General features: G+C 40.9%; 1 protein-coding gene across 10 annotated transcripts in view; it reads right to left on the reverse strand.

The window, feature by feature from the left end:
- Positions 1 to 11,296, reverse strand: part of LOC102774714 (ankyrin repeat and KH domain-containing protein 1) — a 134,672-nt gene that overhangs the window by 1,864 nt on the left and 121,512 nt on the right. For 4 of the 10 annotated variants that reach the window (XM_015569609.1, XM_015569606.1, XM_015569612.1 and 1 more), the window contains 5 exons: positions 10,393 to 10,569; positions 9,076 to 9,327; positions 8,129 to 8,304; positions 7,291 to 7,455; positions 3,635 to 3,744 (listed from right to left, as the gene is read on the reverse strand). In XM_015569609.1, coding sequence (XP_015425095.1) covers positions 3,635 to 3,744; positions 7,291 to 7,455; positions 8,129 to 8,304; positions 9,076 to 9,327; positions 10,393 to 10,569 — 880 coding nt within the window. Of the gene's footprint in view, positions 1 to 385; positions 659 to 3,634; positions 3,745 to 6,542; positions 7,022 to 7,290; positions 7,456 to 8,128; positions 8,305 to 9,075; positions 9,328 to 10,392; positions 10,570 to 11,296 lie in introns of those variants that run through there. The other 6 variants (XM_006772425.2, XM_006772424.2, XM_015569610.1 and 3 more) reach the window with 5 other exon arrangements.

The raw sequence follows: 11,296 nt of genomic DNA on the forward strand, positions 1-11,296 counted from the left end.
GTTGGGGCCTCGGCCTCCCGGGTGGCAAAGTCGGGAGAGGCGGGTAAGCAAAGCGCCCAGAACCCAGGCCAGTGAGGATTTCAGCCCGAGTCACCCGGAAACTAGGCTTGGGCTCCACCGCCCTCCTCCACCTTCCCCAAGCCACAACCAGCAGAGGGGCCTGCGGACGAGTGCAAGTCCGCACCGCCCCGACCCCGGCCCCCACCCCTGCCCTCCACAGCACACACGCGCTGTCCAGCCCGCTCCCTGAGGACCCCAGCCCGGCCTGCTGACCTCCCGGGGTAGTGGCGTATAGCGTGCCCCCCGGCGTGGTGCTGTAGCAGTCGGGCAGCCGGTCTCTGCCCCCGGGAATCGGGCAGCTCGTGAACGTGGACATAGCGAGCGAGATGAGCAGGAAGGCAAGCGGCTGAAGACGCGGAGCGCAGCAGTCTGAGGCGGACTCTGCCGACCACGTGCGGCCGCAGCCACAACATTCGGTCGACGTCACGCCCGGGGCGGGCCACCGGCCGTCACTCAACGTGAGGTTCCGCCCTCGAGGGAGCAAGCCCGTGGCTCAGTAAAAGTTGGAAGGAGTTCTTTTTTGGCCCAGCATTGGCAAGCCACCCTCTGAGTCCTGCAATCGCTCAGTTATTTACTAGTCACTGTTTACAGCTGGGCGCTGGGGACAAGTGAGGCACACCTTACTGCCATATATTAATTCACCCATTCCTTTTAAACAGTTTAAGACAGTAAATCACATTTTACAGGTGAGGAAACTAAAATCCTGAGATGAAGTCACCGGTTCAAAGTCACATATCTTCTAGGAGCCCCAGGAAGCGGGGATGCAGACCTGACTGTAACTGATTCCAGTGCCTGTGCCTTTCAGCGCAGCTGAGTACTGCCTGCCATTAATCAATTACAGCGCAGGGTGAAAAGTGCCTTGAAGGCCTGGAACACAGCTTGAAGGGGGCAGGGCAGGCATGGAGGCTGGGTTTTCTGGAAGGAGTGATACCTGGAAGGATGAATAAAGGTTGGGGGATAGGAGAGGCCTGCTCTTTGATCTGTCAGCCACAGCTAACCTAACCTGGGGAAACGAAGGAAGGGCAGGGGGCGAATGACGAGTGCTTGTTCCTTCACTCTCTGGAAAGGAAGGCCAGAGAGTCAGGCCTTAGAAGGTTTTGTGATGCACACAGTGATATAAAAGGAGGAAGGAGAGGTGGTGGGAGAATAATTCCAGTACCTATATACACTAAAAATCACTTCATCCAGTTGTTTTCTGGCTTCTTTAAAATCAGTGTACCTCCACACCCTCTACCCTCCAAACAAAGTACAGACCAACTGACTTCATGCATTTATCAATATTACTTCAGCTCTGGCTTTGTAAGATTTCCCCTTGGCTCTGATTCCTTCACTCATTAAAAAAAAGAAAGACTATTTTACAAGTCAGAGCTTCTCAAACTTTAGTGCACATAAATAACTGGAGAGCTTGTTAAAATGAGAATTCTGGCCCTGTCTGGTTTGGCTCAATAGAGCGTAGGCCTGTGGACTGAAGGGTTGCTGGTTTGATTCCTGCCAAGGGCACATGCCTGGGTTGGGGGCTTGATCGCCAGGAGGGGGCGTGCAGGAGACAGCCAATCAATGATTCTCTTTCATCATTGATGTTTCTATCTCTCTCTCTCTCCCCCCCCCTCTCTAAAATCAATATATTTTTTTTAAAAAAAGAGAATTCTGAAAAAGGTGGGACTTGAACTTCTGGGTTTTTAATAAGATCCTGGGTGATGCAGACCCTTGTTTCAGCAGGTTCTTAGAATCACACTTCAGGGATCAAGGATCTATATATTTTATGTTCTAAAGATTTTTAAACCTCTTACAAAGTAGTGTATACTTCAAGTGTTTTAGCAGTGCTGGAGGGTAAGGCGTGGGAGCAGATTACGAGGAGCCATTTCTGACAACTAAGCTTTTAAGCAAGTAGTCTGGTCGGGGGAAGGAGGGATGGGATGGAGAACAGTGAGACTGAAGGTGAAGACTCCAGTCTAGTGAAATGGGGTAGGCAAAAGGGCAGTAACTGTGAGGATTGAGAGAAGTGGAAGGGATCCAGATAAACAGAGGAGGAATGATAAGGTGATTGGTTAAGGGTAGGGTAAAGGGGAGGGAGATAAATGAGGATAAATCTCCCAATCTCCTGACTTGAGATCTTTGTAGCTAGTAATACCACTTACTATAACAGAGAACACAAGGGAAAGGTCTTATCTTATACTGGGGATGTCTGATGTGCATGGAATGGAGAAGCAGAGCAGGGAACTAGATACACTGGTCTGAAGTTCAGAGAACTTTGAGCCAATGATGCAGATTTGAGAGGAGTGAAATCCTAGAGCAAGGGGTAAGATATCATTTGGTGAGAAGATAAACGAAAGAGGCCTGGGCACATCAACATGTGGAGGAAGAGGATTCACCAAAAGAAGCTGAGAAAGATCAGCCAGAGGAGAACTAGGAGAGAAGTGTAAGGGGCTTCCTAGAAGGATTAGTGTGGAAATGAGGTATCCCTTCTGTTAATCCATACTACAAAATAGCAGCAGCAGGTACTACTATTATAAGACTGCTGGTAGAAGCTTACTTTTCTTGAGACACTGTGTGCTGTAAGGGCTAGGGAACTAGAGAATAGGTAGTGGCTTTAGAGAAAGCCAGATCATCATCTATGCAATATGGATCAATACTGATTACCTATTAGAGTATGGGAACTTTAAAAAAACAAACACCTATACCCATGCCCCAAACCCAGAGTTCGGCCTAAATCTACAAGGAAATATCAGGTCTCTGCCACCAGACAAATTACAGTTGACCCTTGAACTGTGCAGATTTTTTTCAATATACAATCTGCCCTCCATATCCCCAGGTTTTGAATCCACAGGGCTAAACAGTATGCATTATTTGATGCCATTTTATATAAAGGATTTAAGCATCTCAAATTTTGGTATCCAAAGGGAGTCCTGGAACCAATCTTCTGTTCATACACCAAGGGACAATACCATCAAGATAAAATGGGAGTTGAAAAGTAATCACAAAACAGGTTTGTAATTGGATCATTAGATTCTTGATTTGTTTTCAAAATTAGGTCTTGAATCCCAGGCTCCTGCCCTTTTTTGGTAGTGGTCTTAACACACTTAAGTTGTGGATAACTAAAACCATCTTTTTCTCACCCATTTCCTAACAGGAGTTTGAAGGTAAAGGAACCTGCTTGTTGGCAAATGGTGACAAATCTTTGAGAATGAATAGAAAATGCAGCATTATCAGAGCCCCGCACCCCAGGGCAGGGTCCACTGGAAGACGTCACAACCTGCCACACTTCGTGGTAGAAGACATCTAGGGCTAGTTAGAGAACAAGGTGTTCAGAAGCTGTTTTCCTACAGGCTTGTTTGCCTCTTCCTGGGATCACAATGTGGTCCAAAGGTCTTACTTAAACAGTGGGACAGAACCATGTAAACAAAACGCGCCTCTCTGTTTGGCTTGAAACTATATGATCAGCCTTTCCCCTCTACAAGCTACCTCAAGCATACGATGACCCCCTCATATACTAATTTTGAGGTTTGAAGGAGGATTTGACCAGAATCTGTAAGAACAGGTAGAAGCTGTAGTTCCAAGTCCTGAGATTTCTTACCTCTGGTTAGGAGAGGGCACGATTGGCTGTCCAACTCTCTTCTTCACTCTGGTTAGCTGAGGTGGTGGGATTTCCCCTTTGAGAGCAGGGACTGAAGGAAGCAGACTGGCCTATAAAAGGGCAAGTCAGCACACTGTAGCCACAACAGGTTTATAGGGTCTTAAAACATCAGCAATTTTATTTTATTTTTTTTACATTGGAATTTTTTTTTTTTTTTACATTGAACACTACTCAAATAAGTGGGTCCAGAAACCTTAATCATATCATTTTATTCCTTGAAAGAGGTGTTATTCTCATAGGGTTTGATCTATGTCTCAGCAGGATGTTTCTTAATGACTTGAGGGCTCACTATTGATGTGCAAGGTTTTCTTCTTCCTTCACTAAAATCTCAAAATCAATAATGGACTCCACAACAGCAGGCTTTTATTCCATGTGAGAATCAATGGTAGGAGCTCTCAAACTTTAGCAATGTAAACACTTTACTGGCTTCCAGTATTCTGGAATATACCATATATTCTCATTCACAGGAAAAGGGAGAGAATCTGTATTAGAACTAGGAGACTATTGGGTTCAATATGTTCAATTTCATTTTCAGATGAGGAAAGTGAAACCCAGAAATAAGAAATGATTTGCCTAAGGTCATATTGCTTCAAGTGGCAGAAATGAAAATAATTTAGGCTTCTAACTCTGGTTCCACTGTACCCAGGCTGCCTCCCCCAAAATCCCTTGTATATTTTGTATCATGGTATCTCCCCTACCAGGTAAGTATCCCCCTTGTATATTTTGAAAGTAATTAAGTCCTTACCTGAGCTAGGTTTAATCCAAGGTTCAGGTTGGTAAAATAGCAGTGAAGTAATACCAGGAAGAGGCAAGACAGAGGAAGAAGAGATTATAGCAGGCAAAATGGGATGGGGAGTAGGCTACTGGGATCCAAATGGTCAGAAAGAAGACAGTGCTGGTAAGAGGCAGGGAGGAGGATAAATAACCACTACTAACTACACAGCTTCTATTTCTTCCTCATTCTTCTAGGCTAGGGGTTTCTCATAATTGCCTCCCTTTCTCATGGGTTCTAGTTCCTGAGCTGAGATATAATTTTTCATTCTGTTGTTCTCAAGGTGCAGAAGATAGGGTAAAGGGCTCTTCCCGATAATTCAAATGTATTATAGATAGTTAAGATAGAACAAAACTCACCTTTTTGTCCCAAATAATATTTACTTAATATCATCTCTCACTGATATATGTTTCATCAAGAGTCATTTCATTCATTTCACTAATAATAGGTGATTTTTTTGTTATTGATAAATGGAAACAGCAGGAAATGTAGGTGATCAAAGGGGTCTTTTTCCCTATTTAAGGTAAGGGGGGTCTCTTGAGAATATGATGTAGTTTTTAAGTGCTACAAAAGGCAAAATCTTCCAATACCAGTGATATATATGCTCCAAATCCACTCAAAATAGAAAATAAGGCATGAGCTTAAGGAAGTTCTCATATGTAAGATGATATGGAAGACAAAGAAGCAGGTATGTCCCACACAGAATAAACATGCTGTGTCTCATCTAGTGGTGGCTCTAGGAGCCAGGCAGAGAAGATTAAGAATAACTGTTGGTATAACAGTAGAAAAGTGCTGCTTGCATGGTTCTACCCCTAATGACTATTTTTCTGTGCATCCTTTTTTTGGTTGATTTTTTGTTGTTATTTTTTGTCTGTGCATCCTTCTTTGCCTTGATATGAGCTTTGGCTTCTCTATCAGCCTCAAACATTTTCTTTCTTGCTTGCTTGATTTATTTATTTATAATTCTCACCCGAGGATATTTTCCCCATTGATATTGTTTTTTATTTTATATTTTATTTATTTTTATTTATAGAGAGGGTGGAAGGGATGGGAGAGACAGAAATATTGATGTGAGAGAGACATATCACACATTGATTGGTTGCTTTCCACACATGCCCTGACCAGAGCCCGGGATCAACTCTACAATCAAGATATATGTCCTTGACCAGAATTGAACCAAGGGCCCTTCAGGCCCCAGGCCAATGCTCCAATAACTGAGCCAAACCAGCTAGGGCAATGGTTCTTTTTTTTTGAGAGAGAGGATAGGAGAGAGAGTGAGAGAGAAACACTAATTTGTTCTTTCACTTATGTGTACATTCATTGGTTGCTTCTTGTATGTGCCCTGACTGGGGGTAGAACCCACAACCTTGGCATATTGGGATGATGCTCTAACCAACTGACCTATGCAACTCAGATCCTACTGCATCAGATTCTCGGCTTAGCCTATGGTTTGTCCAAAGCAGTAAATCCCAGTATTCCTACAGTTAGCTTGTTAAACATATTGGCTCTTCATACTTGGGACGAATTCTGAAACTAAGCCCAGAATTAGTCACATATTTATAAGCATTACTCAGCTGATTCAACCATACAACAGAATTATAGGAGCCATCTCTGCCCACTTCTATGTCCCAACCCAAACAAAACTTAAAAGACATAAAACCAAAATATTTAGATTAAAAAGTCAGGATGCACAAAAGGAGCCTGAAGTTGATAGTTGGGTGTAGTTTGTTCAGTATCATCTGATTGAAATCCTATTGTTCTTCATGACATATTCATGATCCATAAAGAGCTAAAACCTGTCAATGACCTATCAATCTGCTAATGTCTGATAAGAAACATTGCAGGGCTTGAAACTTTTTCACTTATAAAATGATATGGAAGAGAAAGAACAAGGAATGTTTAATATAGAATAAGTAGATAACTAGTCTTAAAAGAGCGTTTTTCAAGGCAGTTTAAGAATGGACTCTAAAGTGTAAAATGTGAGAAGCCTCTTACAAATATAGTACTAACAACCTGCTTTAATATGACTGTGGATTGGGTGGTACCTGCATGACTACTGAAAGGATCACACCCCACTTCTAAACACTGTTCATCTTTTTATTGAATATTCTGGTAAATATTTCACATTAATACAGGCTACATTAAGTAGAGCCACTATATGACAAGAAATTTACTCAACTTTTTCCTTTTAAGTATGTAAACAACTGTACATGTATTTACCACCCTAAAAGGTAATCATCTAATTCTCTTCTGCATAAAAGTAGCATTCAGTATGTTTAGCCAAAGCACTAAGTTCAAAATGGCTAAACTAACCACAGAACATAATCAGGTGGATAGGAAATCACTTTGTTCTTATACAATGGACAATCAAATTTCCATTGCTAAAGCCTCAGAGAAAATGTCTTAGTTAGGCACATTAAAAAAAAAAAAAATCCCCGGGGTTCTTCCAAGATCATAGGTTTCTCAAACAAGGCTAAAGAGTAAGACCTTCTAACTTAGTTGACATATTTGAGATGCATGTTTCCAATATGAGGTGCCCACGTGCCAGGCCAAATCTGAAAAGGGGGAGGAAAAATTGGAATTTCTAATTAGGAATCTTTAGACATTTACAAAATGAATATATAAATGCAATGGCAATTCTGTTTCTGCCTAGGAAGAATACATACACATGAAATAAAATGCTGAGTAGCATCATCTTGATATTGAAAAACTTAATTCAGAACAAGGTAATCAGATGTCATGACTTTTGATATTTAGAACTTGTACTACCCAAAGAATGACATGAAAAATCTGAAAAAATAAAAGACTATTACGTCAATTTTACCTGCTGGGCATCAGTGCATTCAGTTGAATTTTGAATAACTTTTATCATAGGATTCCAAGCAGGATCTGGGTTATGAAGGCCATTAAATAGAGGACCTCCTGGAACATCAGCAAGCTGAGGATGAGAGGGTATTATGGTGCCTCCATACATGGAAATTGGCAGACCCTAAAAACAGCAGAACGAAAGGTTTAACCATCAAGTAATTATAAAAATGATTCCATAATACCAATCTTTTTAGTTTTCCCTCATTCAAAGAACTCCAGAGGATACTGTAAGTTCAGCATGATACAGTGTTGAGAAACCAAAAGTGGTTATCTGCATCATCAACACTTTTCAACAAGAAGAGAAAAAAACAACTAAATCCACTATCAAATCATTAGGAAATTTCATATATTTGATGAACACATATAATACCTCAATTTTCCCATATTTTAGTTTCACTAATAAGCTTGTGCTAAGAAGTAAAGTGGAACTCTATATGACTGCTTGCAGCCATAACCCGGCTTTATGGCAGCCAGAAAGCTCTCAGAGCAGACAAAAGGGCATTAGGAAGCTGGCAGCCAGCTTTTTGAGGGGGAGAGGCTGCCCTAAAGCTGTGGCAGCAAAATCCAATTTCTCAGACTTTCTGGGAAGATGGGGCATCTTCAGGATAGTTTGAGGACAAACTACTGGAGACAACACAATCCACTCTTGAAATTGGATAAAGGATCTGGCAAAGTCATGGAAACAAACTAGTTCCACCAAAAGGGAGAATTATTTCAACACAAATATTCCTTAACATGTGACTACATTGGCTGGCAAAGAATTAAACAAGTTACAATGATATTTGTCAACTCACTTTAGAAAAATCCACAAAACTGCTTGCCATAGGCTGATGAAAAATGTTAGAGGGGGCTACCATTCCAGAATCATCTCTTTCCATTGGCTGATGCTGGGAGAATGTGCTTGGGTCTGATAATTGTTGATGCATTGGATGGTTCCCTATCACAGACTGTGACCAACCTGATAAGCCTTCTGGAAAGAAGAATTGAAAACAGGGTTTGATATTTATTTGGGTAAAATAACAAACATTACCACTTGATATTTTTTCATACTAATTTTACCAAAATGATTTCCCTGAAGAACTCAGGGTATGTTCATAATAACCTCTTCAAATAAAAAAAAACCTAGTTCCTGGAAAATTGGGTGAAGTCCTTTGAGTACCCAGTCTACTTTGTCCAAAAGATTAGGTGCTTTGAGAAAGAACTCAAATGATTGTCCCATTTTGCATGGAAAAACTTGAGAGAGAAAGGAAATACACTTTGAATCTTTTACTTCTAATCAATTCTCTATTTGTTATTTTATACAGATCATATATTATTATTATTATATATTACATATCCTATATAATAAAACCCTAATATGCAAATAGGCCGAACAGCGGAACGACCAGTTGCTATGATGCACACTGACCACCAGTGCTGCTCAGCCAGAAGCTGGCTCACGGCAGTGCTAAGGACCCCTCGGGGCATGTCCGACTGCCTCCCAAGAGGGCACAGGCCAGCCTGAGGGACCCCCCCTCCAGTGCACCAATGTTGTGCACTGGGCCTCTAGTATTATATAAAATATAACATTCCAGACCCTGAGACTGGGTTGAATTCTTCAAAAGTATAAACACCACTACTGATTGTTAAGTGTTGAAAATATATATTTTTTAAATTTTACTTTTAAGGAACTAAGTTTTAATGGCAAAATCCCACAACTTTCTTGAGATATCCCTCTGGACAGAGGGCAAGGTAACTGTACCTGACATGGCGTTGACACCAAATGACCAGATTCCACTGTGTCCAACAGGAGCAACAAAACTGGTCCCCACAGGGGCTTGTGCGACAGACCCTCCTTGCCGAATCCGGGCTAGTCTCTCTGTTCCGATGGGGGGAGGTATCTTTCGATCCTGACTGGCATTGCCTCCTTTTGGTTGGCCCAATGCTGGTGGGGCAGAAGCGGCTGAAAGAGGTGAAGATGATCCCGAAGAAACAGATGGAATAGGAGAGTCACCTGGTGGCAAAATATTTCTCTATTGTTTTATTACATATAAAAACTAATGATAAGAATATGAGAAACCTTGTTGGAAAGATCTATTCCAAAACATAGGTTCTGTAAAGAAAAATTCATAATTTTATAAGATCATTCAAATGAGAATATATAAGTTCTATAAACAATACCCTACACTACCTTCTGCCTATAGGAAGTATAAACAAATAGTCTAAAAAAAATTTCCAGATAACTGAACAAGGTTAAAAAAGAAGGCTGTATTCATTCTTATTCTAGTTCTAAATTATCTTATCAAAATATATATTGTCATATTTTAAATTAACTTAAATGTGGCAATGTTTGCACAGTACCTAGCATACTGTCTGGAAAACAGCTGGTGGCCCTCTATACTTATTAGTTGTTTTTATTTATTTTTCCCTTTCTACAGTCCTTTTTTTTCAATAAGGAAGAAAAGTTAAATGTTAGCAAAGCAACAAAGGATTCAACTCATGGCTTTATTTCTTAAGGGACTGTCAGGTAATACGGGAAGTATTCCTTATCAAAAGGGCCAATACTCACTGTCTACCTCATGATGCTCATAAAAAAAGAAATTAAAAAAATCCTGTTCAAGCACTGTTAGAATTTCATCTATTCAAAATATTGAAATAAATAAGTCAGAATAGAGGTATACTTTTACTTATAAATTGCAATAATGCCTAAAGTGTAATATATAAATAAATAAATAAGGAATCATACCACACTGACCAAATACATAAATTCAACTTCTTTTCAGACTTAAGAAATTATTTCACAATACTGTCCCCAAACGGTCCTTTTATAAAATTACTTGAAGCACCTCTTTTCTTGATCCAAGTCCCAGTGTAAACATTTCTGGCTTGGAAGAAGAGCTTGACTCTTCTCAAGTTTCCTATCCTACAAATGACTGATGATTTTTGACATACTACAATACAAACCTTAGGTATTTGCATACTATTTAGAATACTAACGTTACAATATAGTGCTCCCTGAAACAAATGGTTTAATAACTTATTCAAGACTTTTTGGGAAGAGTTCCTCCAGGATCCCTACATGAGTTTGAGGCGCTTGTCCAAGGATGGGGAGAAAAATGTTGTCTGTTGAAACTAGGAGTCCCAACAGGAGCTGGCCCTTGCAGGAAAACGCGTGTTCCTGGTATGCCGGAAAAACTTGTCAGAGGAGCAGAAGAGGAAGATGGGGAGCTGCCTGATGGGTCAATGGATGGTAACCCTGAAATAAAACAGGCCCAAGACATCCAAATTAGCCAAGGCTTTAAAATGGAAAATTCAAGGTTCAATTAATTCCTTTTTAAAAAGGAGAAAGCATGTAGTTAATTTCATAGATCACAGCAAAAATAACCCAGTTACTATGTGCTGTATGGCCCAAACCAATTTTTTTCTTGCATTCCAGAAGGGTATCACTAAACAGCACTAGACACAGAAAAGTGATGCCAATGTTTAAGAATGGCAGTTACCAGCTAGATCAGTTTTCACTGGAGGGGACATGAAATGAGTGTATGTTGTGACTAAGTGGTACCCATCAATAACTTCTGCTTTTGGGGAAAATCCCAAAGCGCAGCTGTGCATCTATATTGTAGTCATTTTTTATTGAAGATGAATAACAAAACCTACTAATGTTTTGTTCCTAACAGGGAAGAAAAGCATACTATTAAAGATAATTCCAGGATTGGGGTAAAATGTCCTCTCAAGAGGAGAAACTAAGATGGCGGCAGAGATAAACACCGGGAAATTAATGCCGCTCACAACAATTGATTAATACCTCAGAGAAACAATACGGACTTCATCCAGAACCACAGGAAGCCTGGCTGACTGTAAATTCTACAACTAGAAGGAAGGAAAGGCACACTGAGAGCAAGAGAAGCTGCAGGAGAGAAGCGCAGAGGTACGGGGCTCGCGCGCGCGGAAAGGGGCTGGCACCCGAGGACGCGGCGGTCTTT

The sequence above is a fragment of the Myotis davidii genome, unplaced genomic scaffold (genome assembly GCF_000327345.1).
Source record: "Myotis davidii unplaced genomic scaffold, ASM32734v1 scaffold545, whole genome shotgun sequence".
NCBI classification, from domain to species: domain Eukaryota; kingdom Metazoa; phylum Chordata; class Mammalia; order Chiroptera; family Vespertilionidae; genus Myotis; species Myotis davidii.